Below are 27,853 nucleotides of genomic sequence, written 5' to 3'. Positions count from 1 at the left end.
ATTCTTCAATTCTTTTTTTAATATGTTTGATGCACCGTTGTGTATCCAGTAGTGTGCTTAGACTTACTAGTATGAGTTGATCTCTACCGAACTTTCACTCATGTCGTTAAAAAAGTAGGGTAGGGAAGATATAAATTATCTCCCAATTGTTAATTAGGCCAACATTTAGAGTCACGCTCTTAACTTTCATTTGCATTTTCTAATCTCCTTATATTTTTAATTAGGAGTGGCAACACGGTCGAGTTAGCTATGTTCAAATTACGTTATAGTAATGTAAATATTTATTAAAATAGATTACACAAGTCATAAACAAATTATCAAATGACATATGTTATTCAAATTTATATAAATTATTCAACTTATAAATAATTATATTTAGATTACAAATGAGTTTATTTTATTTATAAATATGTTATTCTTGTTTGTAATTGAATGATAGTATCATAAATAAATTGACAAGTCTTAAGATAATAAGAATAAATACGATATATTTAATAATTAAATTAGGCGAGTCAGCTGTTTATGACTCGAATCCAATTATAGGGTTGAGTGTCAGTCCCTAATGCAATGGCCTAATAGATGTTAATTTCCTGTTTAACAACAAAAAAATTTAAAAAGTATCTGGCAACTGAATCTAATGTTTAAAAACGAAACAAAAAGAAAGAAACAAGTAGGGCCTTTGAAAGCCATTTTAAAAACTCGACAAACATGGATAAGTATTTGAAAGCTTTTTAGACCAGCAATACAAAATGTCTACAAAGGAGTAAAGGCTGAGTTGCAGGTACACCCTCTCTCCTACGAGGGGCCCCACTCTGGTTTAATAATTTCACTAGTGCTCCTCGTCGTCTCACTCTCCCACAGTCCTCTCTCCTTTTCCCAACCGGGACTTAAGCAGCCCACCCACAGGCCACAACGATAAATGTGGGCCCATATGACATAGAGTGGCGCTCAAGTAATATTCCCTCAAATTCGATGGCGAAACCTAATGGACGACCTCAGCCGTCACGAGTATAAACTTTATAGAATATATATATATATATATTTTTTAAAAATAATAATAAATTCCAACGTCGGTCGCTTTTCTTTAGCGAGTCCGTACGGTAAAACACGGCAGTGTAAGGGAGTTCGACCAATGGGGCCTCGACAGCAGTGGTGTCCCTGAAACCAGCCCGGTTTTACAAAACCGCCTTTCACCTCCCATCCCTTTTAAATAGACCAGACCTCTCCCCACCTCCTTTCTCCCCGCCCCCCATCCCCACCCACCATGCTACATCTTCTATTCCTTACCGGCTCTTCTTTCTTCTTCATCCTCCACTCTCTCTCGTAGGGTTAGGGTTTTGGGATCGGGCGAGGACGGCGAGAGATGGGGCGCGGAAGGGTACAGCTGAAGCGGATCGAGAACAAGATCAATCGCCAGGTTACGTTCTCGAAGCGGAGATCGGGGCTTCTCAAGAAGGCGCATGAGATCTCCGTGTTGTGCGACGCCGAGGTCGCCCTCATCGTCTTCTCCACCAGGGGGAAGCTCTACGAGTACGCCACGGAGTCCAGGTCTTCTCCCTACCCTCTTCTTGCACCTTTTTTTTTCTTGCTTTTTCTCGGAAGCTAGGGTTTGCGATGCTTTTTCTGGTAATGAGTTGTTTGTTTCTTTATTGAGATGGATTCTGTTTCTTGTTTGTGTTTGGATGGGGTGGTGTGAGATGGCAGTCAAGGGGTTTGTACTGCTTTTTTTAGCAACGCAGGTCTTTTCCGTAATTAGATCAGAACGCTTTCGCGTATTCAAAAGTTGGTTTTCTTAGGGCAAGATATGGATCGGGAGACAGCTGTCGATCCTCCTCACTGCCTTCTACGATTAATCAACAAGATATGGATCTCTTCCTCGTTTGTCTTTGTTCCTGCCCCAAGAAACCTTAAGAAGATGTCCTTTTACTGCTCTTTTAGGCTTTTCCGTGATTATGGCGAGTTCTTCTTGCAGTAATCATGCAGATCTTTTTTCATGTTTGGTTTAGGCTGGACCGCTGGAGTGGCACGTCCCTTTGTTTTAGCAACGCAAATCTTGTGCGTAATTAGGTTAGAAAGCGATTCAGATTTTAACAGTTTCTTTTCTTAGGGCAAGATACTCGATATGATTCTCCTTTTGTCTTCTCAGATCTCGTTCCTCCTCCAAGATGACATCCAAACATCCGTTTTTTTTCCCTATCTGCTTAGGTTTTTCTTTGAATATAGGGGTTCTAGTTACAGTTGTCGTTCATATCTGGTGCTATTACAGTACGTTAAGGAGAAACTTGTGGGGTTGTTTCTTTAATCTCTCTCCAAATCAGATATCATTGGAGCAGAATCCTTGCAAGGTCCTAAAGCTGAGGTGTTAATCACATCACATCGTTCTCTTTCATTCCTTAGGTTATACACATTTTTTTACTTCTTGACCACTATGTACTTCTCCGCTTTGTTTACCTTGCTGATAAAATAATCTCGATCCTTAAATGGAACCATAATGTACTCTTCCGTACATTTCGTATATTGATTAACTGTCACCTGCACTTTCTTGATAATTATTAGGTCGTGCATTACTTTCAAAGTAATAGGCATGAACAATATTTTTGCTTTTCTAGAACAGTGTCTTTCCTCCCTAGATGATTAATTGTGCTAATCAGATCACTACTTTTGATTGTTTTCAATATATTTTCCTTGGATTATACTCATTTGATCCATCATTAATCGCTTTCGTCATATTCTTGTTAATCTTCACGATCAAATAATCTTGGCAGAAACCGTGACCTACTTTTGTACATGGGTTACATCTATACATAGGGAAGACGTTAATATCCTTTTAGGCTTTCATGAGATTGTTAAATTAAAATTTAACCGTACATGGTACAAAATATCTTCAAAAAAGGAGTGATGCCTTAAATCCATAAGCCTTGATATTTTATTCCTTTACTTATCTCTCTTGCTTGAGCTTTGAAAGCTGTAACGTAGATACTTTTTCTCTAAATATTGCTGATTAACTGCGCTCATCTACTTTTACTTCCATCAGATCACGGTCTTGTAGTATTTTCTATCTACTTTTACACTAAAAAGTTAAGGAATAGAAAGAGGATAACATAATTGGAGGCATATATATTGTTGTTGCACTAATTTGTATAAGGAAAGAGAGGAAATCGAACACTGGATTTAGTAGAGATTGTAAAATCTGACAGAATGAAATTAAGGCTAAGTAAGAATGTCATTTATATGATCGAAGAGCACTTGATCTATCACGAGGGACAAACCAATGTTGTTATGCTTGGACGAGTGAATATAAAATCAAGTAAGATCATTAAACTGTTGAGAGGTTGACTAAAGTGTTAAGTATGCAGACAATATCAAAGAGAAAACAATCTATGCTATTGAGAAATGCAAGGAGATGCAAGAGGAAATAGAGGCATATGAGTTGTAAAGCGAAAGATGTGGAAGTGGTGGTGAAGTTGGATAACATTTATCGAAGAGAATTAGATTCGAGATGTAGATCCAGAAATGACAGTCAAACGGAAGGAAGAGAAAAAAAAAACTCAAACTTTGAGGGAGGCACAGTTTATGATAGAGGAATAGCAAAAGGTCAATGATTATTCAGTGAGTTCTAAGAATGCATACTCAAATGAGGATAATAGAGTTGTGGTGATGAAGGTATTATATGAGGAAAATTGGTGACATGGCCATCCCACCTGGATTCCCTGTTATTGAAGAGACATAAATAGAAATAATGAAGTTCTATGATATTTTTTTCCCGAAGGTCTCTTTAATGAAGATTAGTTGTATAATCAGAATTTTACAAGTTATTCTAAGATCTTTCAAAATTCCAATGAGGTTTGTTGAGATGATAGAGGAATTCAGACATTTATGTCTGTTTAATGGCACTTTTTAAAGTTGTAATGGATTCCTATCTGTAGTAAGTTAACCTTTATTATTGTCTTATTGTCGACGTTTATCTGTTAGTACTCGTATGGGATTATCAGGTCAACCAAAATAATAGGCATGAACAATATCTTTCTCTTACTACGTCAACCAAAGTAATAGGCATGAACGATATCGTTGTCCCTCTAGAACAATATCTTTCTCTTATTAGGTCAACCAAAGTAATAGGCATGAACAGTATCTTTGCTTCATGATGAAGTTATGCCGATCAAGGTGTAATGGGAGGAAAATTGATTTACATGTCGTGCAACCTGGAATTCCCTTTTATTGAAGAAAGTTATATATAGAACACCTTTCACGTGGATCCAGAAAAATCTGAGCGTGATAAAGATTAATGAAGGCTGTATCATTATTTTTTAAGGGTTATTTAATCAAGATTTGTTATGTACTAAAAATTCTACAGATGATTCCAGTATCATTTTTTATGTCCTTTGAGTGTTATAAAGATTAGTGAAGGTTCTATGATTATTTAGGGTTGTTTTATCAAGAATTGTTATGTACTAAGAATTTTACAGGTTATCTAGTATCTTTTTTAATGCCAAATTTGATTTGTAGAGCAAGATAGAGGAATTCAGACCTTCATATCTGTTCTAAGCAGTTCTAAATTATAATGAATTCCTAGCTGTAGTATGTTAATCTTTCATTCTAACCCTTTTTGAATTTTTCATTGTTGTTTACCTTGTTCATCACTTCATCCAATTAGCTTGGAGGAAACTATGATTCATAACTTTCGGATTGCTTGAGATTTGTCAAATCAAAAGTTAAATTTAAGGAGGAAATATATCTTTGAAGCAAGAAGTAACTATGCCATAAACCATGAGAAGTGAGGCTTAAATTTTATACTTACGTCTTTCTCTGCATGAATACCTTGTCTTAGATCCATTTTTGTTCTAAACAATCATCAATTTTTGTTTATTCACTAATATGTCTTAGATTATTTTTGCCCCTATGGACAAATCTTCGTGTTTTACCTGCTGTTCTTTTATTAGCATCCTGTACATCTTTCTTTCTTTAGTGATGTTGTTGGCGGAGAGTTGAGTCATATCTTTACATGGGATATCTTTTAGCTTGTTAGCATCCTTTTGTTAGAAATTAATGCATCCTGTACTCCTTTCTTTCTTTAGCGATGTTGTTGGCGGAGAGTTGAGTCATATCTTTACATGGGATATCTTTTAGCTTGATCACATTGTTTTTGTTAGAAATTAATGCACTTCCGTTGTCATGTCAATAGAAACTTTTCTAACTTATTTATTAAGTGCAAGAGAAACATAATCATGTAAGAGCAACCTAATAGTTTCTTTGTAAAAGAGAAACTCAAGAGTGATTGTCAAGTTAATTTGGTCAGTGGAGTTACTAGTTAGAGTCAATAAAAGCAAGGATTCTCGTATTTGTAAATCAAGCCAAATAAAGCCAAATCATCCAATACAAAGTTTTATGAAAGGCTTCTCTTATGTCTCTTATTCATTTCTTGTCTATCCCTTCTACCAATCCACGTATATCCAAGTATTTCAATCCAATTATTACCAAATTGGTATCAGAGCCCAGATTCCTAGCGAACATTCTTTAGTTTTGAAGAAAAAGCAAAGGAACTATGACTTCCATTGTAGGCGGTAACCAACCTCTTACACAATCCACTCTTTCCATATTTGGTGGAGGAAATTATGATTTTTGGAAGATCAAGATGAGAACCTTACTACTCTCTCAAGGTCTATAGAGTACAGTGGAAGTTGGCTACACAAAGCTTGAAGATAAGAGCCAACCCACAAACTCCGATAATGATAGTTAACGCAAGTAGGATTAAGGATGCAATGACAATATTCCCAAGGATTATTGGAGCCTTGAAAGCAAGGTAAGTATGGGGTATCCTCATAGCGGAATTATAAGGCACTAGCAAGGTAATAAGTATTAAATTCTAAACTTTGAGAAGATAATTGGAAATTTTGAAAAATGAAAGATACAGACTTATAGAAATTGTCAATCAGATGAAGTGTTATGGAGAAAAAAATACTGATAAAAATATAGTAAAGAAAATTTTTGATTAACCTACTAGAGAAATATATGATTATATAGTTGCTGCTATAGAGGAGGCTAAAAATAATTCTTCTTTATCAGTTCAAGAATTAATGAGTTCTCTAATTCCTCTTGAGCATAGAAATTGAGCAATACTGACTATCCTATTGAAAGTGCATTCCAGTCAAAAGTGTCTTTCAAATCTCAAAATTATCAGAAGAAAAGGAGGCACAAAAAGAGGAGAAGATCAAGACTAAGTATTTGGTATCTTGATATTTGTTGTAGAATCACATGTCTAGAGATGAAAAGATTTTTCTTGGCATTGATACTTTGGTAAATTCAAAGGTTCGCATAGGAAACAATTCAATACTGCAAACAAAGAAAGCAGAGGAGTAATTAATATATATATATATATATATATATAAACGCAACAGCGGAAATTCTCTAGAATTAGAGTTACTTATTGTTTTAGGACTTATTGCTAGCCTTTATAAATATGTAGATGACAGCTAACTTCAGAATGCTTTTGGATTATTAATTTCTTGCATCATATCTTCTCTTGAGACTCTCTCCCTCTCTCTTCACCATTCTTTCACCTCTATCGTTGGCAATGTTTCTTCTAACTTCTAATCTCATTTGACTATCGAGTCACCCCTCTTCTTTAGGATCTCGACTACTTCGTTCTTTTCGTCTGTATCCCTTAATCACATCCACCATCCACCTTCACCTCCATACCCATCCATAACATTAACATCCACTTCACCCGTCACCACCACTATCACCCATGTTATTCCGTATTTTCTTTTCCGCTACAGTTAGAATCTACAAAGGACGTAAATACAATAGTTGTAGATTAGAAAGTTACGGATCTAACCCAATTAGTTTAATTTTTTGACTATCAGAGAATATCTGACGAATATTTTTTCATAGTTGCGCGAACTAATTGCTGTAAAACATTCAGATCTTATAGAAATTATTGCGTAGCCTATCTTTGGTACAAGAACCTATCAAATTGGTATCAAACTTTATCTGGATAGTTGAGATGAAATCGAGGTTATCCATTCGCTACTTGGGACCATATTCTTTTCTTGGGAAAAAGTGCTTCTCGGATTGGAAATGATACATTTAAAAGATACAAACATTAGTTATATTAGTAAATGGTGGAAACTTATACGTTCATCCAGCAACTAGGGAGACCGAGCAATTGAGATTGTGTGGGATAAAAATGTTACCCTTAAAAGAGGTTTGGAATGATACTCTTGGAACTTGCAGTATAGAAGACATTTAACTGAGCAATTGAGGAAGGATGAGCAAGAGATGAAGACATCGGTTGAGACAGACATGTAAATCATGTCGATTATGTTGTTGGGCAAGAAGATGTTAGTTTTGTTCTAGGAGTGCAAACACAAATATCCGGTTTAGAATGTTTTTTCTTCTCTAAATAATGATCATGAACAAGAAATTTTTACTATAGAACCACTCAGGACCTTTAGGAAAACCAAAGTCAGAAAGAGGTGATCTTGTACAAGTGGTTCTATATGGAGGATCCAACATCAGAAAGAGGTGATCTATGTATATGCCAATATTTGAGCTCACTCTATAGCCCATCCATGAGACCAACTTACAAGCGTGGACTCGCATCAAAAGACCCTAAACACTCAAAAGCCCTAGACCCCGACCCGGTTTGCAGCCGGTCGACCAACCTAAATCTAAACCTGGGCTTCCTTCATGTATGAGCCCTAAATCTCATTTCCCTTTAGCCATGGCTTACCTAAACCTTTTCTAGGATTGTCCCACATCTCCTCAATCATTTAGGGCTCATAGATTCCACCATCTACAAGACGAGACACTCACCACCATATCAGTTACCTTCCTCTTTGGGCTACTCTAACCTTAGCCGAGTTCCTCTAAGCCTCTGGTCTGCATCAATCAAGTTTGTTGTAAAACAAAAACCTATAGACAAATTGATAATGTTTGATAATATTTTGGAGAGAATGTTAGATAGAGATGAAGTTCTAGAAATGGCATTATTAAATAGAAGGAAGAAAAAGTACTGATTTTGAGGGAGGAAAGGGATGTAAGAAGATGAGGAAAGGATAAAAGAAGCTATAATAAGTTGTAAGAGATTTCTAAGAGATTGTGGATGATACGATCCTGCTGTTGTCAGTTCCAGAAAGCACATCAACTCCAATTGAAGATTAAGTTCAGCCGAGAATTTGAATATTCCCCGAATACCAATTGCTGGTGGTCATAGGAAGCCGTAGCATTATTCAAAGTCCCAAGAATCTGAAGTATGTCCCATAAGATAACTTAGAGTAGGAGGACAAACACTATCCAGTGTAAACGAAGGGACAGATGAGCAAAGCTGGATTTATTAAGAATGCAAAAAGTGCCACAATCTATGGTACACCGGGAGTGTGCCACAACAGACCGGATGAGGAACATCAAGAAGAAGAAAAAGGAATGTTTAGTAGTATAATGTCTATTCTGATAATTCTCAAGTTTCACTAGTTACTACCAGGAAAAAGGAAAGGAATAATCAATGCGATTTAGTTGCGTCGTTGATACTTTGATTCTCAAACTGTTCTCTCCTGATTGCCCAACTATAAACTAATGATATATTTCTTTTTTTTCTTCTATAGCATGGAAAAGATTCTTGAACGATATGAGCGTTATTCATATGCTGAAAAGGCGCTTGTGTCAACGGATCCCGAATCTCAGGTACATTCACTCCAATGTTATATTCTGCTGCGCCTTTTGGAGTTGGTTATGCTTAAAAACAGATTTTGTTTCAATGTTGATAACAGGTTCTTTGCGGTTTAATTTACGGCTTCTTAATTTAGTTATGTTTTGGTGATAGTTTTCCTTCTTCAAAATTATATATGCTCGTGCATGATTTGATTAAGCCTATACGGGACTATATGTCCGAGTAAAAGAACACTACCTGGATGTATTTTAGGCCAGGTATAAGTGGAAAATAATGATAATTAGACAGATCCAAATTGTTTGTCCTACCATTATACCATAAATCTGCTGATGACAGGAGCCATACTCCCTAGAACGGGCGACGTTAAGTCCGAGCATCTACTGTTCTCCATATGGAAAAACTCAAGATTTTCTATATGCTCAAAATCACACAACCGTGAACAGAGGTAAGAAGGAGAAAAATAATGGCATAACAATTAAAATATATGAATCCAAAATAAAAAGTCTTGTATAGAGAAACTAAACTTATAAAACAAAGCATCACAAGTGATGCAAAAGGTAGAATAAGGCTACTTCTCAGATAAAGTGGTGCTTTAATTCAGTGTGCTTTGTGTTTGCGTAAAAAATTAAATTTATTAATTATTTTAATTAATTTTCATTGGATAGTCAATCTTGCTTAAGGATCACCAACCAAAATATGCAACCATTTATGTTCTTATCCCCTTTATACTTCATCTTCATGCCAAAGAGCACAACAGTATCTTATTTTTTGCTTCACCATGATAGACACCATGAATCCAAGCTAAAAATATAATCGATGTCATCTTTGTCAAGCACTAGCTTTCTCTATATCAATGAAACTTACAGATTCATAACCTGCATGCTTCTTGTATAATAAACCGTTATCAAGAGAGCAATTCACAAACCTAAGAATTCTCTTGGCCACATCTAAATAAGGCTTTTTAGGTGCTTACATATGTTGGTTCACTACTCAAACTGAAAATATAAAATTTGGTCCTATAATTGTGAGATAGAGTAAGCTACCTACAACCTAAGAATCTGAAAAAGTCTTGAATCTTCGAGAGCCTCCGTTGTCTTTTCTCAATTTGACATCCACATTTATCAGCATAGAAAATAATTTACTTCTTTACAACCCAAATTTCTTAATCAGTTTTGATGCAAGTCCTTCTAAGAAAATTTTAATATACATACCCTAATAACTCAAAGCTTACTAATCACATAAAATAAAAGAATAATATACATACCCTAATAATTCTTCAGCAAAAAGCTTGGATCAAAATTTAAAATATGAATGTCAGAAATTAGAAAGTATTGAGCAATTTTACTAGACCGAGCTTTAAGTGCTTGCTTTAGCCCACATATTGCCTTATTCAATTTGCATACATGGTTTACACAAGTCTTCAAATTAAAACCCAAAGGTTGGCATATACATAGATTTTCATGTCCATCTTACCTTATAAGAAGATATTCATGACATCAAATTATCACATCTTCACCATTAATAAGCTGAGAATTCGAATTGATGTCATCTTAGCCACCAGAGTAAGATCCTCGTAAACACTAGGTATGGTAAGCACCAAATCCCAAATTTTATTCTTTCTAAATGCACTAAATACTTCTTCCATGACATTCCCCTATACATAAACTGCTTTTGCATGATCACATCATAAGGGTTCATCTATATTAGGGCCCATAAAGAAGCATGAAATGATATCTATCATGATCCTAAATCCTAATCATAACTAACCATATAACTCAATATACTTCAGATACATGACAACAAATTTTCTAAGTTCACAATAACAAAAATTAACATGAAAATTTAACTCTAAATAAATATACCCAATAATAATGAAATGACCAAATTCACCACTATCGAGTCTCCAACCCAACTAAAATAATAGATAGTTTTGAACATAATAATACAGCTGAAAGATAAGAAGTGTAAATTCTGAGTGGAGGTACAACTCTAGTGCATCTCGCTTATTTGACCATTACCTAAAATATTATTAGAGAGATTCCATGACCAACAACTACATTCCAGTTAGTAGAATCAACTCGAAATCTAAATAAATTCAAAATTCAAAGGCATGACTTTAAAATAAATAACCAAATCCAACAAAATAAAATAACAATTTTGCTAAACATAGTTACAATTTTAATTTGATGTAAACATACCGAATTTTTTTCAATATTAATAATATCATGTCTTAACTAAGTCTATGTGCTATGGATCCACATCAACTAAAAAACAAATTGATATGACACTCAGTATTTTTCCTCATAGCTAATCTGGATATGGTTACCAAGATGTGTCATTATGTGATAACACACATTCTCTCTTTCACTAATTGTTAAGAGAGATAAAAGTAATCGTTGAGAGAGATAAAAGTCATCATAGAAAATCTTTCGATCAAATTTATGAATTGTCTAAAATTGGACTACTCATTAGACTTTCAGGTAGACTTGAATCACCATGAAAAGTTATAAGCAATTTATACCTAGATTACTCTCTAAGTCATACTAATTATTAATTATATTTTTCCACTAATATTCATGGTCAATAAAATTACTGTTCACACAAAACATAGCAATACACTAAGTCATATATTTTACATCCCAAAATATAATATTTAATTTGCACATAGAAATATGGTATTTAATTTGCACACAGAAAGATATATGATAATGTAAATAGCACAAAGTACAAGATGAATAATTGTAAGTGAACCCACTCACTTGAGTCTAGATGCAACAACTAAATAGTATTTTAAAAATAAAAAAAGGCGGTCACCATGGCTGGACGGTACACCAGTTGCCCCATAATTCAGTCTAGCGCTCACACAAGACGGCATATCATTAAGGTAAGCTAACAGTTCGGCCTGCCAAGCTACCTTATCGAGTTACAAACAGTATTATAGGGTCGGATTATTACCCAAAAGCTCTCTTCTCCTCTCACAATGTTCTCTCAAGAAACCCTAAAACTCCAATCCTCTTCCGCTCTCCTTTCCACGGTCCACAGCAGCAAGCGACGAGGCAGCTAAAGCAGTGGCTAGCGACATCATGTGATAACGATAAGAAGAGACAATGTGCGGCGACAGAGGTACAATCTTGTCCTCTTTCCGTCTCTCTCACGGTCCTCTTTCCCTCTCTTTCACTCCCTCCCTTGTAGTGAGACCTCTTAGTAAGACAGTTCAAAGGTCCTTTTTTCCATTTGTAATCAGTTAATCAGTTAATCGATTAAAAAATTAAGTGTATTAATTATATGTTGAAGAATAAATGCTTGTAAATTAGTAACTAAATTTTTATCTATAAATCACTTAGTAGTTAGTCTATTAATTTGTTAATCAGTTATTACTTAGTGATTACTAATCTATGCAGTTAACTGTTAGTGATTAGTGATATTGTGACTCTGTGAATTACTAAACTAATTGTTAGTGTTAAATTGTTAATTAATAGTTATTTGATATTGCGGCATAGTGCAGCATTACAAGTTTTGTATAGCCTATATTAGTATTAAAAATTATAAATAGTTCACTTATAGTTTTTTAATTTTTTAATATACCTGGACCACCTTGTCAATCGTCTTGGTGGTCGGCAATGGGGTGACCGCGTGCCATCCGTGGCTGCCTGACTAAAATACTCTACGAGCTAAGATGAACTACCACCTTAAATTACATATTTTAATTAATCAATATTAAGATATCTAAAATTTAAAACTAATTAAATTGCTAAAATGCTGCACTACAGTGGCTAATAGCCCACCCAACAATCTGATTCAGGTTGAGCTTAGCTGGCCCACACCCAATTACCAATTAACTCACATGTTGCAACCCATAATTATAAATCGGGTCGAGTCAAGTTGTCCTTGAATCCAAAATCCAAAGCAGACCCAAACCTGAAATTAAAAGGGCTGGACGATACCCTCTTCCTCCTGGGAACGACGAGAGGGAGAGAGAGAGGAGCACTGCTCGAGATGCACTGACTGCAACAGTAGGCTCCTCTTATAATATACGATTAATATATTATAATATTATATGATTATATTTTAATATAATAATATACTATTATTATCTTATGATATGCTCCTTTGATTTCCATGTTAGCTTATATTATTTCTTTCCCATATTTCTTCTCGGGCCGATATTATTGCTCATCAGGGAGTCTCTCTGTAAGCCACTATTTTGGTATTAATGAAGCTTTCTAAGTTGTTGTAATTGATTAACCTCATATATAAAGATAGATGCTCACGTGATGATGAATTTATTCTACATCTAGTCATGTATGATTGTCTCCATTGCAGAATGGCAAGTCTTTTGTAGGTTTTAAGTTTAGGATGGTTGACAACGTTCAAGGAGATGAATATTAAATGAATCTTCCCTCTTTAACCTTCTTCCTCGTAATATTAAATGTATCATAAGCCTTCCTGTGGGCTTGCTCTGCGATATGGACGTTACTCACTTTTGCCGAGACCTTGTACAATGGTGAATATAAGGTAAAATTGCATGTTGAGTTGTCCTTAGGTAAAGATAACTTCATATGTATTTATGATTTTCTGTAAAATAGTGTCTACAATATTTGAATCAAGAGAGTCGGACAGCAAATAACCTTGTCTGTCGACTCTAATATTGTTAGCAGATAACTACCGAATCTAACAATACATTCTAATATCCTCGCTAACATCACGAATTGCTTTCAGGGAAGTTGGTGTCATGAATATTCCAAATTGAAGGCCAAGGTCGAGGCCATACAGAAAAGCCAAAGGTAAGTGGAATTTGATAAGAAAGCTCATAGAATAAGTCTCATCTATGTTGTCTTACTCTAATAATTTCAGGCATCTCATGGGGGAACAACTTGAATCGCTGAATCAAAAAGAACTACAACAGCTAGAGCAACAGCTCGAAAGTTCGTTGAAACATATAAGATCAAGAAAGGTAACTTTCTTATGCCCTCATCTGAACTGAACATATGCAAATTTATATAATAACTATGAAACTTGATCTCTTGATAATACGTTGATGTTAAAAGAAATTAATCTAATAAAGAACGGTTAACTCTTCAATTACTTTACAAGTTTAAACTATTAGTGAACGATAATTTTATATTCTGATACTTTAAAAGTCTAGGCTTGAGTATTTTAAGAGAACAAAAAAATAGACTTAATTAAATTGGTGGAGGTTTTATATTTTTAAATAAACAGATAATCTAACGGGATTTGAACTCTAAACTCTAAAATAGTTAGAGACTAATATTTGTATAATTTATATTCTAAGAAAGCAGTGAAAGTTGATGATATTATGGTTTTGAAAGTCACAGACAGAAATTATGCCTTATTGTCCTCTTGGGGCTTCATGCAATTGTTCTTTTGATCCATGAGTTTCCGCTACCAGAAAGGTTTTAGCAGTTGCTTTGCCTTCAAAACTTAACATAATTTCGACCTTGGTGCAGGGGCAACTGATGCACGATTCGATCTCAGAACTTCAGAGGAAGGTATACTCGTTGGCCTTTGTTAGACAGAAACATTCTTAAGTTTTTATTTTTGCTGCTCATATCTGGTTAATGTGTGATATATATAAGTCAGTATCGGCAAAAATCTTGAAGCATCGTCGTAAAGTTCCGTCAATTTTTGGTCAAACTTTTTAGTGGTTCAAATTTTCAATCCAGTCAGCGTTATGTCGTCTCTTGTCTTGTTGTTAAGGTATCAAAGTACTGAAGCTAATTGGGAAACCGTTTTTTTTTTTGTTAAACATGCAAAAGGAAAGGGGAAAGGGAGGAACAACTGACTATCGCAAATGTTTTGACAAAACAGTAATTAGTATATATATATGCTACGAATGGACTGTTGATGTCGTGCAAATGTTTTGTCTTCAGGAGAAGTCGCTTCAGGAACAAAACAATGCTTTGGAGAAAGAAGTAAGAAATTTTTTTTTTTAAATTCTGATATACTAGTGGATGTCTTATATTTTCTTATAGTTATTTTCTGATATAGAATGTGTTATTTCTTATTGTCTGGTATAGCTCGTGGAGAGGCAGAAGGTTTTGACACAGCAAGCACATTGGGAACGCGCCCAACCAATAAGCTCCTCACAGCCGTCTTTCTTTTTGTCAACGGATTCTCTTCCATCCCTAAACATCGGGTACCGTTGATTTTATTTTATTTTTCATCTTTTTTAAACTTCTGTTTAAGACAGCCTAGTACGGGATTTTATTTATGCCAAAAAGTATTAAAGATATTATACCAATAAATCGGACTTTGATTGTTCATAATGTAGCGCTCTAATTGGTTATGATGGTGTTTGATGCAGTAATTACCAGGGCGCAGGAGCCGAAGAAGTAGAGGCAGTGGCACAGCACCAAGTCCCTATGGGCTTACCACCATGGATGCTTCACCACTTGAACGGAAAGATGTGATAAAAAAAAAAAAAAAAATCTTTCTGCCTGGATGGATGGAAGCTTAGCTTCCGCCTTTCATATGACCCTGTATATTATTTACGTGTTGTAATATGTCGCCATGGGAATTTATTTGGCTTTGTGGATGTTTTGTGTGACCCCATCGGCTCTGTTGTCGTTAGTGTTGTTTATGTATAGTGCGTGAATGTAATGTTCTACACTACCTTCCATTTCAATAAAAGCCCTTCTTTTCTGCTTTTGAACGGAAAAGAAGTGCGGCCAAATGTAACACCCGCACTAAGGGTGACTAGACTGGCTATTGGTTGCATTCCAATTTCTGTATCTCTTGATCTGCTGCAGATGATAAAATTTCCAGGCCTGTTGATTAAACTTCTAGACATCACGATGCCTCCACGGATTGTACTGTATCTGGATTACTCTAAGATGTTTCAATAATAATAACAAAGAAAACTAATATTTTTCTTTCCCTATCCATAGATGAATTTATTGCAGTTCGTTCAATCTCTTTGACGGACCTGATGGTTCAATACTGACGGACATTGACACCAGATCACAGACAGTACAACAATTTGTGTAGTTACATAAAGTTGTCATGGTAGCTGCCTTCAGCCTCGCCTTTTTCTCATGGTTTCTTTTTCTTCAGTCACAATCCCCCTGATCAAGCAAATGTTCCCTACAAAAAAAGAATAACCGATAAATGTTCAATACTTTGCGAGGGAAATGACCATCAGCTATAGACTATCTTCTCAGTTTTGCAATCCAAATAGATACACAAATATAACATCCTTGTCACCTTCAAAAACTTATAGGTAAATCATACCTTAGTCTTCCACATAGTCGTGCCAAGGCATCTGCACCAGTTCGGGATGCAACATCCTCAATCATAGAAGAATTGGACGGGTTCACAATCTCTGCAAGCCTGAACTCACATAATTCTTTCAACGAGCAGGCATCTGTTAAAACAGCTGAATGACCACCGCCAGCTGCCAGTCTTCGAACCTCCCCAACACACCTAGCAGTGAAAGAAGTAACAATTTAAGAAATAAAAAGAGCAAAGAGAAAGAAAAAAAATTAAAGAAAAAGGATGAGGCTACAGATCTTACCAATCAACAGGTGAAGGGAACCAGGCATATGTAGATTTCTCATTAGCTGCCTGGCCATAACTGTTGTAACCCCATCCATATATCCTCCCATCTCTCATAGATATAAGTGTGTGAGAATGGCCACAAGTAACAAGTTGTACACCAGTCAGTACAACCAATACCGGGATATTACGAAGTAAAAAGTCAGACCCATTGGGCATACAAGAAAAGAAACCATTTTGGGGACCCAGACCTAACTGTCCTGCTTGGCCACCACCCCATGCATAAAGTGCCCCTTCAGGCGTTAAAGCGCATGTATGAACACCACCACAAGCAACATCCCTAACAACTATTCCATCAAGGGCAACCACTCGTCTCGGCAGTAGTTCCTTCTCTCCATACTGAAGCGAGCAATGCCCAAGCTGCCCCATACTTCCCAGCCCCCAAGTATACCTAGGAAAATTGGAAATCAAGTCAAAGTTAGAAGCAAAAGATCAATTTAAACATATTGGTGGAATTTTCCTTTATCAAACTCATTATAAGGTTTCAAATATTAAAAAATAGAGGTATGCCTCTCAATTTTAAAATTTTACATGGTATTCAGACAACCACAAAATCCAGATGCTATTTCATGATACTTAAAATAAACTTACCATATACGTGAAAAGATCAACTCTAGGAAGCAAAAGTTGATCACTGATGCTATTAGCAATTCAATAGCTTAGAAATTGCACAAAAAATAGTAAGAACCTTGAGAAATACTCGTATGTCCATTTTAACAATAGTCAGTGCAAGACTGTCATACAATGCAAATATTATGTCATATTTGTTGTATGCATGAAGTATGTCATGGCGATCATGTTGCATTCTTAAGCAGCAACAAGCAACAAGATGAAATTCATAGTTGCATACTGCTAATTTTAGTCTAAAAGACTATCTTAGAAACTCCAACTGACAAAGGTTCATTATATATTGAAAATAGCCCCACAACTAGTTGATCTTAAAACCCTAAAAACAGTCACATGTCAGTACGTATTCAGCAGTTGATTACCAAAGGCCGAAGGTCAGCAACAGTGACCAAGTGCCACATAGGTCACAAATTATGCACTGATCTGTGTGACACCAAGGTAACAACTTACCGAGCAAATGAATTGGATGGCATCAATGGTATAAGATGACTCATGAAAGCGCACAGGGTCAGATCTAATCACTTCTAGAACTACTTACCAATCATGGTAGCTCAAAAATTTAAGGAAGCAGCTCCTTGGAAGTGAGAAATTGTAAATGCAGATATTAAATTGGCTAGACAAATGTCTAATTTCCTATATAATCCTATCTTATTCTAACTAACTCCATTTCCACTTCAGCCGCTTCTTGAGTTCTTTCTACTTGTGTCATGCGAGAAAACCACATAAACTTATGCTGATAGCAGAGGCAACCAAAATCAGCATCCTTCCAGATGACTTACACCTCTCCTTCTTCAGATATTGCTGCTGAGTGGTACTCCCCGCATGACACTTTTACAATCTTCACAACTTCAGGGGCTTCATCAAGGAACTTTGCATAAGCATTCAATATGCGAGCTCCTTGTAGTCCTTCACAAGTAAAGCCTCTGCCAAGCTGACCATACTCATTGTAGCCTGATTTTTCAGAACAGTAATGTAGATCTAGTTAATAACCGAATTTAATCAATAAGTAGGATACATAGTGGTCTTGTCTCCACAATTCAGCTTTAGAAACAATAAGAAAGCAAAAGACTGAAAAACTGCAAGACAGATGCACTTTGTTGGAAGTTTTATCATGCAGATGTAAGAATATTCACGGACATGGTCTTTAACTCCTTTTCTACAAGGCATATCTTTCAAAACAACAGTATGCTCCAGCATTAACAATCCTGAAAAAAACTTATGATAGAAAATATCATTTTGTAGAATCTAAACATGCTGTGCGCTCTCTAATTCTACCATCAACAAAAACTCAAAGCTTATGATTATTCTGAAATTACCCCATGCTTGTAAAAGGCCATCCTCAGACAGAGCCACAACATGAACTGCCCCACAAGAAACCTGACAAATGACCTGTCCTCCAAAGGAAATATGATCAGTATAACTCCCAAACTACCTAAAGAACTAAAACAGGCAAATAGATTATAAATATCGAATAAGCTCTAGAAAAATGAAACATATCCTGCATTTCTACAATAGTATATATGCATGAGTTGTATGTCATGTCATATTTAAAATAAAATAAAAAAGAACCTTTCTGAAATTAAGACATCTCTGCATCAATAATGCATCGGTATAAAGAATAAACCAAAAAGTATAAGCAGAAAAAATAAAGAACTATATCTCACCAAGCTGAAATAGTGAGCTGGAGATGACAAAATGCTGTATGAGATAAATGATATTGACCAAAAAGAAAGGATGCAGTATGATGAATTTTAAAACAAATTCAGTTAGAATGATTAGGAAGTTTTATAAATGTAATAAAACATTTATCGAATGTGAAGAATCTAGAATGTGATATAATGAGCTGGTCAGACATACCAACAGATGACTAATGTCTACTTAACAGGATACAAGAAAGATGATTAAATGGGAGCAATTTACCGTGCTTGGGGTGAAGGCTCCCCAGAAAAGGCGTGGATTGTTTGAACCCTGTGAGGGAAAAAAAAATAAACTGGCTAAATCTCAAAGTTACAAAAACAATGACACCAACAACTTCAGATTTGATCAGAGTACTGTCAAGTAAAGTAATAATCAAGACCTGATTCTGTCCCCAAACCCAGAGTCTACTTTTAGGTAGAGCACCGTCATTTTCTCGAGGTTCTGCAATAGCAGCTGTACAATGTGCTCCACAGGATACAGATTTCACGAACTCAGTTTGCAAAAGTGTAACCTTTTTGGGTTGCTTTGTACTCTCCTCAGTTCCATCTCCTAACTGACCAAAGTCATTTGAACCTGTTCTTTGTGTGTTTGATGTGTTCATGTTAAGACAAACACAATCAGTTGGCTATTATCAGCTAGATCATTTGATTACAAAAGAGTAGCAACTCAAGAAGTAACTATTGAGTATCAATCATCAACAAAAAACTGCAGAAGAAGATCTCATCTCATCATCCCAAAAACAGATTATTCAATGAGCTAAAACCTATAACGAAATTGGAAACAAGAAAATGAAAACAAAACGAGCTAAGCATATTATATGTTCATCTTGTCTTTTATGTCTCCTCTCATAATAAATCATCAAGACCATTGCCTCACATCCTTCACGTAAAAGCAAACACACAGTAGAATGTGTACTTTTAACATAGAAGAGATTTATTCAGATGGCAACAAAGTGGGTGTATCATCAAAAGCCCTTCATAACTACCTTTCCTTTTAAACCGTATCAGTTATCATCATTCCAATCTCTCTTTCCCTTGCCAATAGATATTGTAGTTATAAGATGTAAAGCACCATAGTTGAAAACAAATCTATAACAACGCAGTAATAAGACGAACCCCATGTGAACAATGACCCGTCAGAGGCCACTGCTGCAGTGTGTTCACGGCCACAAGCAATATCAAGCCACCGCATGTTCTCCCCTCCAGAGCACTTAAAAAGCTTGGGTGGAAGAGACTTTGGAATTCTCAGATGGCATTCTTTACCCTTCCTAGCCGTCTGCCCACTATGATTATAGCCCCATACATATATTGCACTTTTCGTGGGCGGGTTCACAGCTCGCGTATCACACAATACCTCATGAATATCCATTTTCCTCTAAGACAATTACCTATATTGCTGAAAAAGAAAAATAAAGCAATCAATTTCACACTTAGCAAAAGTATCAACCCAAATCATATTACTAGATTAGTAAGTTATAAACAGTACACAATTTCAAGCATGAAACATATTAAGAAGCCCATTTCATCAGTCTTATCTCACAGCATTGGATCCAAATAATTCTAACAGTGCACATAAGTTATATATCAAACCAGTGATGTCTTGTTAAAACATAAGTTGCAAAGTGCAGGTTGCTTAGAACTGTGCGGTATCAGAGACAATACCGAGAGGAAACTATATCAATAAGAAACGGAAATATAATCCGCTGCGGTGATCGGCAAGAAAAGAAAAGGATTATAGTCTAAATTCGCCCCAAAGATAGAGTCTAGGGTTTCTACTTTTCAGAAGACCAGCAGCTTCCTCAACGTGAGGAATCGATCCACAACGAGATCAAGAAACAACAAAAAGAATCCAAAATCCAAGATAGGAATGATGGGATTAGAGTTTGAGATTCGCAATGACAAGCTTCGCTCGCGATTCGCACCGAATAGAAGAAACTGGGCCGAACAATGGCGGAAGCGATCTGAGATCAGCGGGAGATGAACTGAATCCGAGAAGAACGGAGCTCCGCGGGGAATTAGGGCATCCAACCGAGCCAGAGAAGGGAAGACGAGGTCGTCTTCTCCCCTCAGGCTCGGCTTTGTATGACCAAAGAGGAGAGGAGAGGAGGGACACGAGATCCTCTCTCTTGAAGATTCCAGAAGCGGTGACTACCGTCACGCGCGCTTCTCTTCTATAATAAGCGCGGGATTAGTTAAAAGTCATATTGGACCATATTTTGCACCAATCGTCTTCACGGCCTCTTCTAATTGGATGCCTTTATGGGTCCCACCTTTTCCCCCCTATTGTAGCCAACTACCCCCTCCCTCCAATATATCTCCCAACTCCGCGCGAAGTCTTTCTGTGCGAGCAACAAACATTTCCCACCCACCGGAGGGTGTGAGTCTCTCCCTCTCTCTCTCTTTGCGTTTTCTTTTGTAGAAATTAGTTGGAATTTATAAGTAATTTGATGCCCTTCTCTTCCAAAGGAATTGGGAAGTCGTGTTTTTAAGCTTGTTTCTATTTCGCAAGTAAAAATCCCCAAATTTGGGGCATTCTTTGAAGAGATTAACATTGGGCGGGTTGACTGAACTCGTTGTATATGTTTTCTTTTTTTCCCCTATGTTTCATGAATTCTGTAGAAATTGGTTATGATTTGATTGCTGCTATAGATGCCTTCAAATTTTGAAGTTGTGTATTAGTTTGGAGAAGAACTATTTTTCCCACTATTATGTGATTTGTTGCACACATAATGAATTATGAACTGCACATTTGTAAGGCTTCAATAATGTATAGTTTTGTATATGTTAGGTGACTTGCAATCCACAAGTTGCAATTCATGCTAAAGTTAAAAGATTTGAAAGATGTTCATGTTGTAAGTTTCTTTGGAAGATGTTTGCCTTATTACCAAGAGGATATAAAGATTTAAGGAAGCTGTACTCATATGTATTTTTCACGAACATGCAGGTATCTAAGATTCATGGCCAATTCAAGCAGTGCGAAGAAGTTTATTCAAATTGATGTGAGTTCAGATACTGTATGCCCATGGTGCTTTGTGGGCAAGAAGAACCTTGAAAAAGCTATGGACCAAACAAAGGATAAATTTGATTTTGAGGTCCTCTTCGTTCCTTGGCAGTTTGGTAGCACAATGTGCCGCTGACTTTCTAGAACAGCTAGTTCCTTTGACTTTAATCTTTTTTTTTCATCAACTGCGTGTAGGTACGATGGCATCCTTTCTTCTTAAATCCATCTGCACCTAAAGAAGGTATTAAGAAGTCCGATTTTTATAAGCAAAAGTTTGGATCTGGCTACGACCGTATTACAGCCCGGATGACAGAGGTTCTCTTTATATGGCTTGAGAAGATAATTTGTTCATGCTCCAATAGCAAATTTTTCTATCAATGAATGTAAATCCATGATTTTGAATATTGTAGGTATTCCGAGGCCTTGGACTTGAATATGACACTTCTGGGCTTACGTAAGTTTATAGTATAGACTATGAAGGTTAGCATGTATGATCTGAGCTATCGTTTATATAGCAGACTTTCACCCTTCATGCAGGGGAAATACATTGGACAGTCACAGGCTCATATCATTTGCTGCACATCAAGGATATGATAAGCAGAATGCTCTTGTAGGAGAATTATCTCTCAATTATTTTTGCCAGGGAAAATATATTGGCGACCGGTGAGTATATATTTGAAATAAATACAAACCGCTGAAGCAAGCCATGCATGGAGACAGTTTATTCAGTAGTTTCTGGATTGCACAGTGAGCATCTTCTAGTCTGCATGGATAATCCACTTTCCTTAACATAAGTTGTAATGTGTGAGATTACATCAACAGAAAAGGCAACCTCCTTCATCACTCGAAAAGTAATATGTTATTGCTGACCCAATCAAACATGGCTGACATGCTAATTATCATTGGATTGCTTAATTGACCTATATTGAGGTGTTTGGTGTTTGGTGGATATCCAGCAAGCCTAAACTTTTAAAGAATAATGAAAATACTATCCACTTGATAAAGTGGGGCTATTATTTTTGATTTATTTTTCCCAAATTGCAACACTATTGACTCTGTATCGGTTGTACTTACTTGATATCATGTTAAGTATTGCTGACCTGTTTAAAATATTATTGGTAATGTTATAGAGATCTGTTAACCAAATGGCATGCAGGCAAGTTCTTTTGGATGCTGCTAAGAAGGTTGGCATAGAAGGAGCAGCTGAGCTTCTTGAAGACCCAAACAAAGGGATCCAGGAGGTATGCTTTCACAACGAACTTGTAGAGTTCCTTTTTCCTGTACATGATAAAATAACCTTATATTTTGAGTTCAATAAAGGTCAATGAAGAACTTGAGAAGTACTCTTCGGGCATCAGTGGCGTGCCACACTTTGTGGTATGACATCCACACTAGCTATTTCATTGTTTTCTACTTTGCATTAATTTTTTGTTTTGAACTCCTTTTTCACTCGTTAACTCTGCCAGATAAATGGCAAATTCGAGCTAAGTGGTGGCCAACCTCCAGAGGTTTTTGTAAAAGCCTTTCAGAAAGCTTGAAATGATGGAACCTCTGAAGACCCTGTAGGCTAATGAAGACCCTCTGAAGGCAACTATCTTATGTCTGATAATGTACTTACTTAAATAAAGATAAAGATTCCTACAAACGTTTTGAACAATTATGTTGATGAATATTCCTCTGAGATCATCAGAGAGAGATACATATAATGCCCATGGTCATATATATATTTGAATATGCTCAGGTGTGACAAAACTTTTTCAACTTTCTTCTCATATTGCAATGCATGACAGACATGGATCCTTTCACCAATGAAATATCTTCCAATGTATCCATCTATTCACATCATTGCTTAAAAATATCACAAGGACATCACCACTGAGATACATATAGTAGTAAAATTTCTCCACTCTCTCAGTACGCCAGTGGCAAAGGATATCAATCACTGGAAAGGATAAGGACCACTCCAAATTGCAAAACGATGAGACAAAGAAAATAGTTTGTCTTCATTAAGAGGCCAACCATTTCAACTGGCACATCAATGTATCCATCAACAAAGGCAACTTCCAAACCACAAGGAAAATAAAGAAAAAGAAAATGTCAAAATGAATCTGGATTAACTGTCAGTTTTAGTATTAACCTACGGGCTATATTTCAGCAGGCATATTCACATATTGTCTTAATGTTAACCTCCCGAGCACCATAGAAGACTACTGCAGCAGTAGAATTACTGTGTCTCCTCATTGAACAGCATCACCTGTAAAAGCAAGGGAAGGATAGCATATCAGAAGAGTGAAAGGAATAGGGGGTTCACTAAGATAAACCTAATGAATGTAGCCGCAGAGAATGCACATCAACAAGTGCAATGGCATTCTACAACCGAGTATGTTGCATTGTTTTACTACTGAACATTTTCTAAGAAAAAGAATGATAAACATAAGACTGGCATGACAGAAGAGTTCAAAACCATAAGAATCTTTGTTAATACCTTGCCACAGATAGGACAAGCTTCACTTCTTTCCATCCACTCATATATACAACCGAGATGAAAGTGATGATTGCATTGCAGTATTATCCTTGGGTTCTCAGGCAAGTACTCTGCAAATGAAATTAGACAAGAAAAAACTCAATGTCAAACAATGTGCAAAAATTAACACCATATCGTACTAGGAGAGTATGAAATAACCAATCCAGCTTATCTGTTCATACAGAGTGAATAAGGAAGCCAAACTCACTTGGGCCAGGTTATTGGCCATAAATAGATATAAGTGAAGCAAATATAGGGTCTTTGCCTATCACCGTAGACCTATAGATATAGGGTCTTTGCCTATCACCGTAGACCTATAGAAGATTGGTGTATCACAATAAAAGAGACTCTACATCACAGAAGGAAAACTGCCAAGACTAGGAAATATTGATGTTGCATTTTACAGACAAGGAAATTCCTGATAATGAGCAATGTACTATGTGATTTCTCATTTTATTACTTAAATGAATCATATCTCTCTCTTAGCATATGTATAATAGACATATATGTCAATGCATGATCCACTACATCTTGCAACCAGAAGTTAGTTGTACATTACTGAAATAACAACTAGAATTAGAAAGCGCAAAGGTGGACTTCTTTAACGCACCTTCAAGGCATATTGGACAAGCATCCTCCTCTTCAGAGGAAGAGGTGTCTGATTCTCTGCTTCCCTCAACAACTGATTCATGCTTCAGTGAAGATCCATTAGACTTTTTTGTCATGCCAGTTGGTTCTATAAAAGCATCGTTTTTGTTTCTGAGGACAGAGACTGCTTGGAAATGAGGTGAGGATTTGTCTGGTCTTGGTATATCATCACAATGATGATGCCCATGAGAGAATCTAGGATCATCAAAAGGTAGAGGCCTTGGTGGACAGCGAAATGTATCCATTGTGGAATTATCTTCTATGAGAGAACCAGAAGCTAAGGAATCTGTTTCCTGCTGCGATGAAGGAGCAATTCGATTGTTCCCTCTTTGAAATAATAGAAGATACTGTAGAAACACATAGTAGAGAAAAATAGCGATCAGGTCAAATAGAAACATTCACCCACATAAAACAGTCAGAATATAATGCTCTACATTATTGTTGTTAAGAAGGATGAGAATATTGTCTAAACGAGCAATGTAGCAAGCATTACAATGAGTAAAATTCAGAATCAGTTCGTTTATTGAGCATACCGCATCCACGATTGGTCGGGATACCCATCTGACATGGAAACAGCATCCATGATGATCTTCTAAATCATCACCACGCAAACAGCATAACAGAGAACCCATAGACCAAGTTCCCTTTCTTTTTTCAGTCTAAGTCCTTCTGGAGAAACCTTTGAAACGTGAAACTAAAGCATCTGCTGTCAAGGTGAGAAAAGTTCTCCCTTCTTTCCCTCCTTCCCAACAATTTGGCATGCGAGACGAATTCAGCTATCAAAAACAAACATCTCTAGTAAGCCAGGATTAGGGAATCTATTCTTGTTCCAGTAGGACTAGGGGATTTCTTCTTCCATGGATAACTGTTGTTGAAGAAAATACTTGAATTTCGTCACAAGTCAATCGAATTTAAGAAGAAAAAAGTCCATAAATCTAGGTTAACCATAAGAGACGCCAAATAATTTCTTTTCAAACATCCAAAACACTTCTGAAGCAATCTTCGAAAGAAGTAGAATTAAAATAAATAAATAAAAACTTTGATTTATTCGAAGAACTTAAGACGCCGGAAATCCATCTGCAACCCTCAAAAGTGTCTCTTCATTAAAATCATCGAAATAATTGACTATCGCTCGTCCTACAAGAGAAGATATATCTGAAGAAAAGAAAAGAACTTTTTAACCAAAACCCAAATCATCAAACCGAGTCTAAAACAGCTCTAATAACTCCAAAATCGAAAACCCACTTCATATTTCTTCGAGTTACGGGATCCAAACGACTAGCAGAGGAAGAGAAACAGCCGAAGACAAGGAAATCCAAATCCAAGGGAAAGAAACATACCAATAGATTGTAACAATTGCTGTCGGTAAAACCCAATACCAATAGTTTGTAACAACTGCCGTCAATAAAAACCCAAAACCCTCTTCATATCAACCCTCTTGGATTCCTTCCACCCTTCGATTTCTCACCGACGACAACTGAAATAACAAAGAGAGTTTCAAGCGTGGATGGACTCCTTTTCGAAGATAGTAATGTAGAAGAGTTAAAGGAGCCAGTTGATATAATTACCCCCTCTTCTTTTCCACGTACACCTTTAATTCTACTTTGGACGACCGGATGAGCGTGAAACTATGATCAAACAAAGACGAAAATTTTGGGTGGAATTAATTTCCGAGTTGATTTCGGCGGCCGCGCCACTTTCCTTTTTAGCTATAAATTTAGTAAATTCGAATCAATTAAGATTGATGAATAAAATACGCAAAAGATATTCTCAATATATTAATTATAATTCAGTTCACGAAAAAGTTAAGGTGGCAAACTGGTGGGGTCTCTAATAGTAATCATTAATCATTTTGGATTAAAATCTTTGATAAATATATATGATGTTTGGAAATTACTAACTCGGAATCTATTACTTATAGTAAGTATTTAATATTTTATGATACAATTTAAATTATAAATATTAGATTTTTTAAATACAAAATTAGGTGTGCAATTTTTAAAATTAATATATGGTTCACTGGTATTGGTACTTTCTGCCATAAATATATAAAATGCTATCGTTATCAAACTACTATATTAACTAGCTATAGTAACTTTGTGCAACCACTCTCTGGAAGGGCTAAACTGTAATTTACTTAGAAATTTAATATTTGTTCATATGAGTTTGACTAACCTCATAATTAAAAAAATTTAAAATATAAAAGCAATGACTCAATGAATGAAGTCATGATTTTTAATAACTCCATCAATATCTTGAATAATAGAGGCCAATTAACTCCATTATAGAAAATATCAAATTCCTAACACGCAATTACTAAAATTATAAAATTAATTATATTTATCGAGAAGCTAATCATGCTATTAATTAGCTTGCGAATTATAATAGAAGCCTAGACTTTGAGTGTACTTAAAATAAGAAATACCCGATAAAATTTATGTGTACTTTGGTCTTCGATGCTTCAGAATACTTTTATAATCACTCAGCAATCTTATAAAATATAATTTTAAAAAAAATAACACCATCAATATTTTATTTCTTAATCATAACCATTAATATACCTTCTTAAATTTGTAAATGTTAAAAGTAGTTGTTGACTAGCTTGCATTATCTCATTTTGTTATGTAGTACATTACAAGCAAGTGGTTACATGACCCACTTGGGAAAAGTAGTAGTCTCACTCATTGATGTGAATGTTTTTGTTTGTAATGTTGTATTCTTTGTAAGAGGTTATTGTTTTGAACTAAACCAAGAGCCAAATTTAACTACAGTCTACCTAACGAGAGGGGATTAGAACACTCCAAGCTCTATCTTTCACCTGTGACTTTTGATTTAATATCTTATCTAATGATGACTAGATTCAACCAATACTGCAATATAAGCTAAAGGAGACATTACATAAGAAGTTTAGTTAAATCTTAGTAGGTGCAGTTAATCTCCTTATCATCAGCATCCAAAAACAATGCACTTGTTTTGGGATGCAAGTTAGCTTTTCCCCAATCTGAAAGTTATTCTATTAAGCCTTACTCATGGCATAAGAATTAAAATATATCTCTTATCTTACTCAAAAACTTTGAAGCACCACAATTAGACTCTTTTGAACAAATAAATTT

At 35.8% G+C, this 27,853-nt stretch overlaps 4 protein-coding genes across 6 annotated transcripts; 2 read left to right on the top strand and 2 right to left on the bottom strand.

Moving 5' to 3' along the window:
• Positions 1–1,254: 1,254 nt before the first annotated feature.
• On the top strand, positions 1,255–15,468 carry LOC140762369 (MADS-box transcription factor 14-like). Its single transcript, XM_073100117.1, has 8 exons — positions 1,255–1,548; positions 8,604–8,682; positions 13,388–13,452; positions 13,523–13,622; positions 14,137–14,178; positions 14,560–14,601; positions 14,707–14,825; positions 14,994–15,468. Exons 1-8 carry the CDS (start codon positions 1,364–1,366, stop codon positions 15,097–15,099), a joined length of 738 nt encoding a protein of 245 aa, XP_072956218.1. The 5' UTR covers positions 1,255–1,363; the 3' UTR covers positions 15,100–15,468.
• A 69-nt stretch (positions 15,469–15,537) lies between these two features.
• Positions 15,538–20,723, bottom strand: LOC140762368 (ultraviolet-B receptor UVR8). The gene is made up of 9 exons (XM_073100116.1): positions 20,490–20,723; positions 19,684–19,963; positions 18,948–19,141; positions 18,791–18,838; positions 18,187–18,259; positions 17,650–17,821; positions 16,203–16,634; positions 15,920–16,111; positions 15,538–15,772 (listed from the first exon to the last, which is right to left on the bottom strand). Exons 2-9 carry the CDS (start codon positions 19,934–19,936, stop codon positions 15,739–15,741), a joined length of 1,398 nt encoding a protein of 465 aa, XP_072956217.1. The 5' UTR covers positions 19,937–19,963; positions 20,490–20,723; the 3' UTR covers positions 15,538–15,738.
• Positions 20,724–20,859: 136 nt separating this feature from the next.
• LOC140763681 (uncharacterized) lies at positions 20,860–23,320 on the top strand. 2 transcript variants are annotated; one of them, XM_073101970.1, is made up of 9 exons: positions 20,904–20,944; positions 21,356–21,419; positions 21,512–21,659; positions 21,764–21,883; positions 21,979–22,022; positions 22,106–22,231; positions 22,725–22,809; positions 22,889–22,945; positions 23,035–23,320. In XM_073101970.1, exons 2-9 carry the CDS (start codon positions 21,409–21,411, stop codon positions 23,104–23,106), a joined length of 663 nt encoding a protein of 220 aa, XP_072958071.1. In that variant the 5' UTR covers positions 20,904–20,944; positions 21,356–21,408; the 3' UTR covers positions 23,107–23,320. The 2 variants fall into 2 exon arrangements, with proteins under 2 accessions (XP_072958073.1, XP_072958071.1); XM_073101972.1 differs by lacking the exon at positions 21,356–21,419 and having other exon boundaries at positions 20,860–20,942.
• Positions 23,321–23,547: 227 nt separating this feature from the next.
• LOC140763682 (E3 ubiquitin-protein ligase At3g02290-like) lies at positions 23,548–26,271 on the bottom strand. Of its 2 annotated transcripts, none has more exons than XM_073101974.1 (5): positions 26,081–26,271; positions 25,274–25,605; positions 24,703–25,087; positions 24,054–24,163; positions 23,548–23,822 (listed from the first exon to the last, which is right to left on the bottom strand). In XM_073101974.1, exons 2-5 carry the CDS (start codon positions 25,370–25,372, stop codon positions 23,793–23,795), a joined length of 624 nt encoding a protein of 207 aa, XP_072958075.1. In that variant the 5' UTR covers positions 25,373–25,605; positions 26,081–26,271; the 3' UTR covers positions 23,548–23,792. The 2 variants fall into 2 exon arrangements, with proteins under 2 accessions (XP_072958075.1, XP_072958074.1); XM_073101973.1 differs by having other exon boundaries at positions 25,274–25,516.
• Between the last annotated feature and the right edge of the window lie 1,582 nt (positions 26,272–27,853).

This window comes from Typha angustifolia, chromosome 7, assembly GCF_048772165.1.
Source record: "Typha angustifolia cultivar Huaian chromosome 7, ASM4877216v1, whole genome shotgun sequence".
Taxonomy (NCBI): Eukaryota; Viridiplantae; Streptophyta; class Magnoliopsida; order Poales; family Typhaceae; genus Typha; species Typha angustifolia.
The sequence above is the reverse complement of the archived record's forward strand: the minus strand, read 5'-3'. Positions and strand labels throughout refer to the sequence as shown.

Bases quoted from the DNA above. Each gene is read 5' to 3' on its own strand.
- LOC140763681 (XM_073101970.1), top strand. The intron at 21,884-21,978 runs GTTCTCTTTATA...TGAATATTGTAG, and splicing joins TTACAGCCCGGATGACAGAG to GTATTCCGAGGCCTTGGACT. The intron at 22,946-23,034 runs GTATGACATCCA...TAACTCTGCCAG, and splicing joins GTGGCGTGCCACACTTTGTG to ATAAATGGCAAATTCGAGCT.
- LOC140762368 (XM_073100116.1), bottom strand. From the start codon at position 19,936: ATGGATATTCATGAGGTATTGTGTGATACGCGAGCTGTGAACCCGCCC. The intron at 18,839-18,947 runs GTCTTGATTATT...TTTCCCTCACAG, and splicing joins GGGTTTGGGGACAGAATCAG to GGTTCAAACAATCCACGCCT. The intron at 18,260-18,790 runs GTAAATTGCTCC...TTTGGAGGACAG, and splicing joins GAGCCTTCACCCCAAGCACG to GTCATTTGTCAGGTTTCTTG.
- LOC140763682 (XM_073101974.1), bottom strand. From the start codon at position 25,372: ATGGGTTCTCTGTTATGCTGTTTGCGTGGTGATGATTTAGAAGATCAT. The intron at 25,088-25,273 runs GTATGCTCAATA...GTGTTTCTACAG, and splicing joins CCCGACCAATCGTGGATGCG to TATCTTCTATTATTTCAAAG. The intron at 24,164-24,702 runs GTGCGTTAAAGA...TTTCATTTGCAG, and splicing joins TTGTCCAATATGCCTTGAAG to AGTACTTGCCTGAGAACCCA.
- LOC140762369 (XM_073100117.1), top strand. From the start codon at position 1,364: ATGGGGCGCGGAAGGGTACAGCTGAAGCGGATCGAGAACAAGATCAAT. The intron at 1,549-8,603 runs GTCTTCTCCCTA...TTTCTTCTATAG, and splicing joins GAGTACGCCACGGAGTCCAG to CATGGAAAAGATTCTTGAAC. The intron at 8,683-13,387 runs GTACATTCACTC...AATTGCTTTCAG, and splicing joins CAACGGATCCCGAATCTCAG to GGAAGTTGGTGTCATGAATA.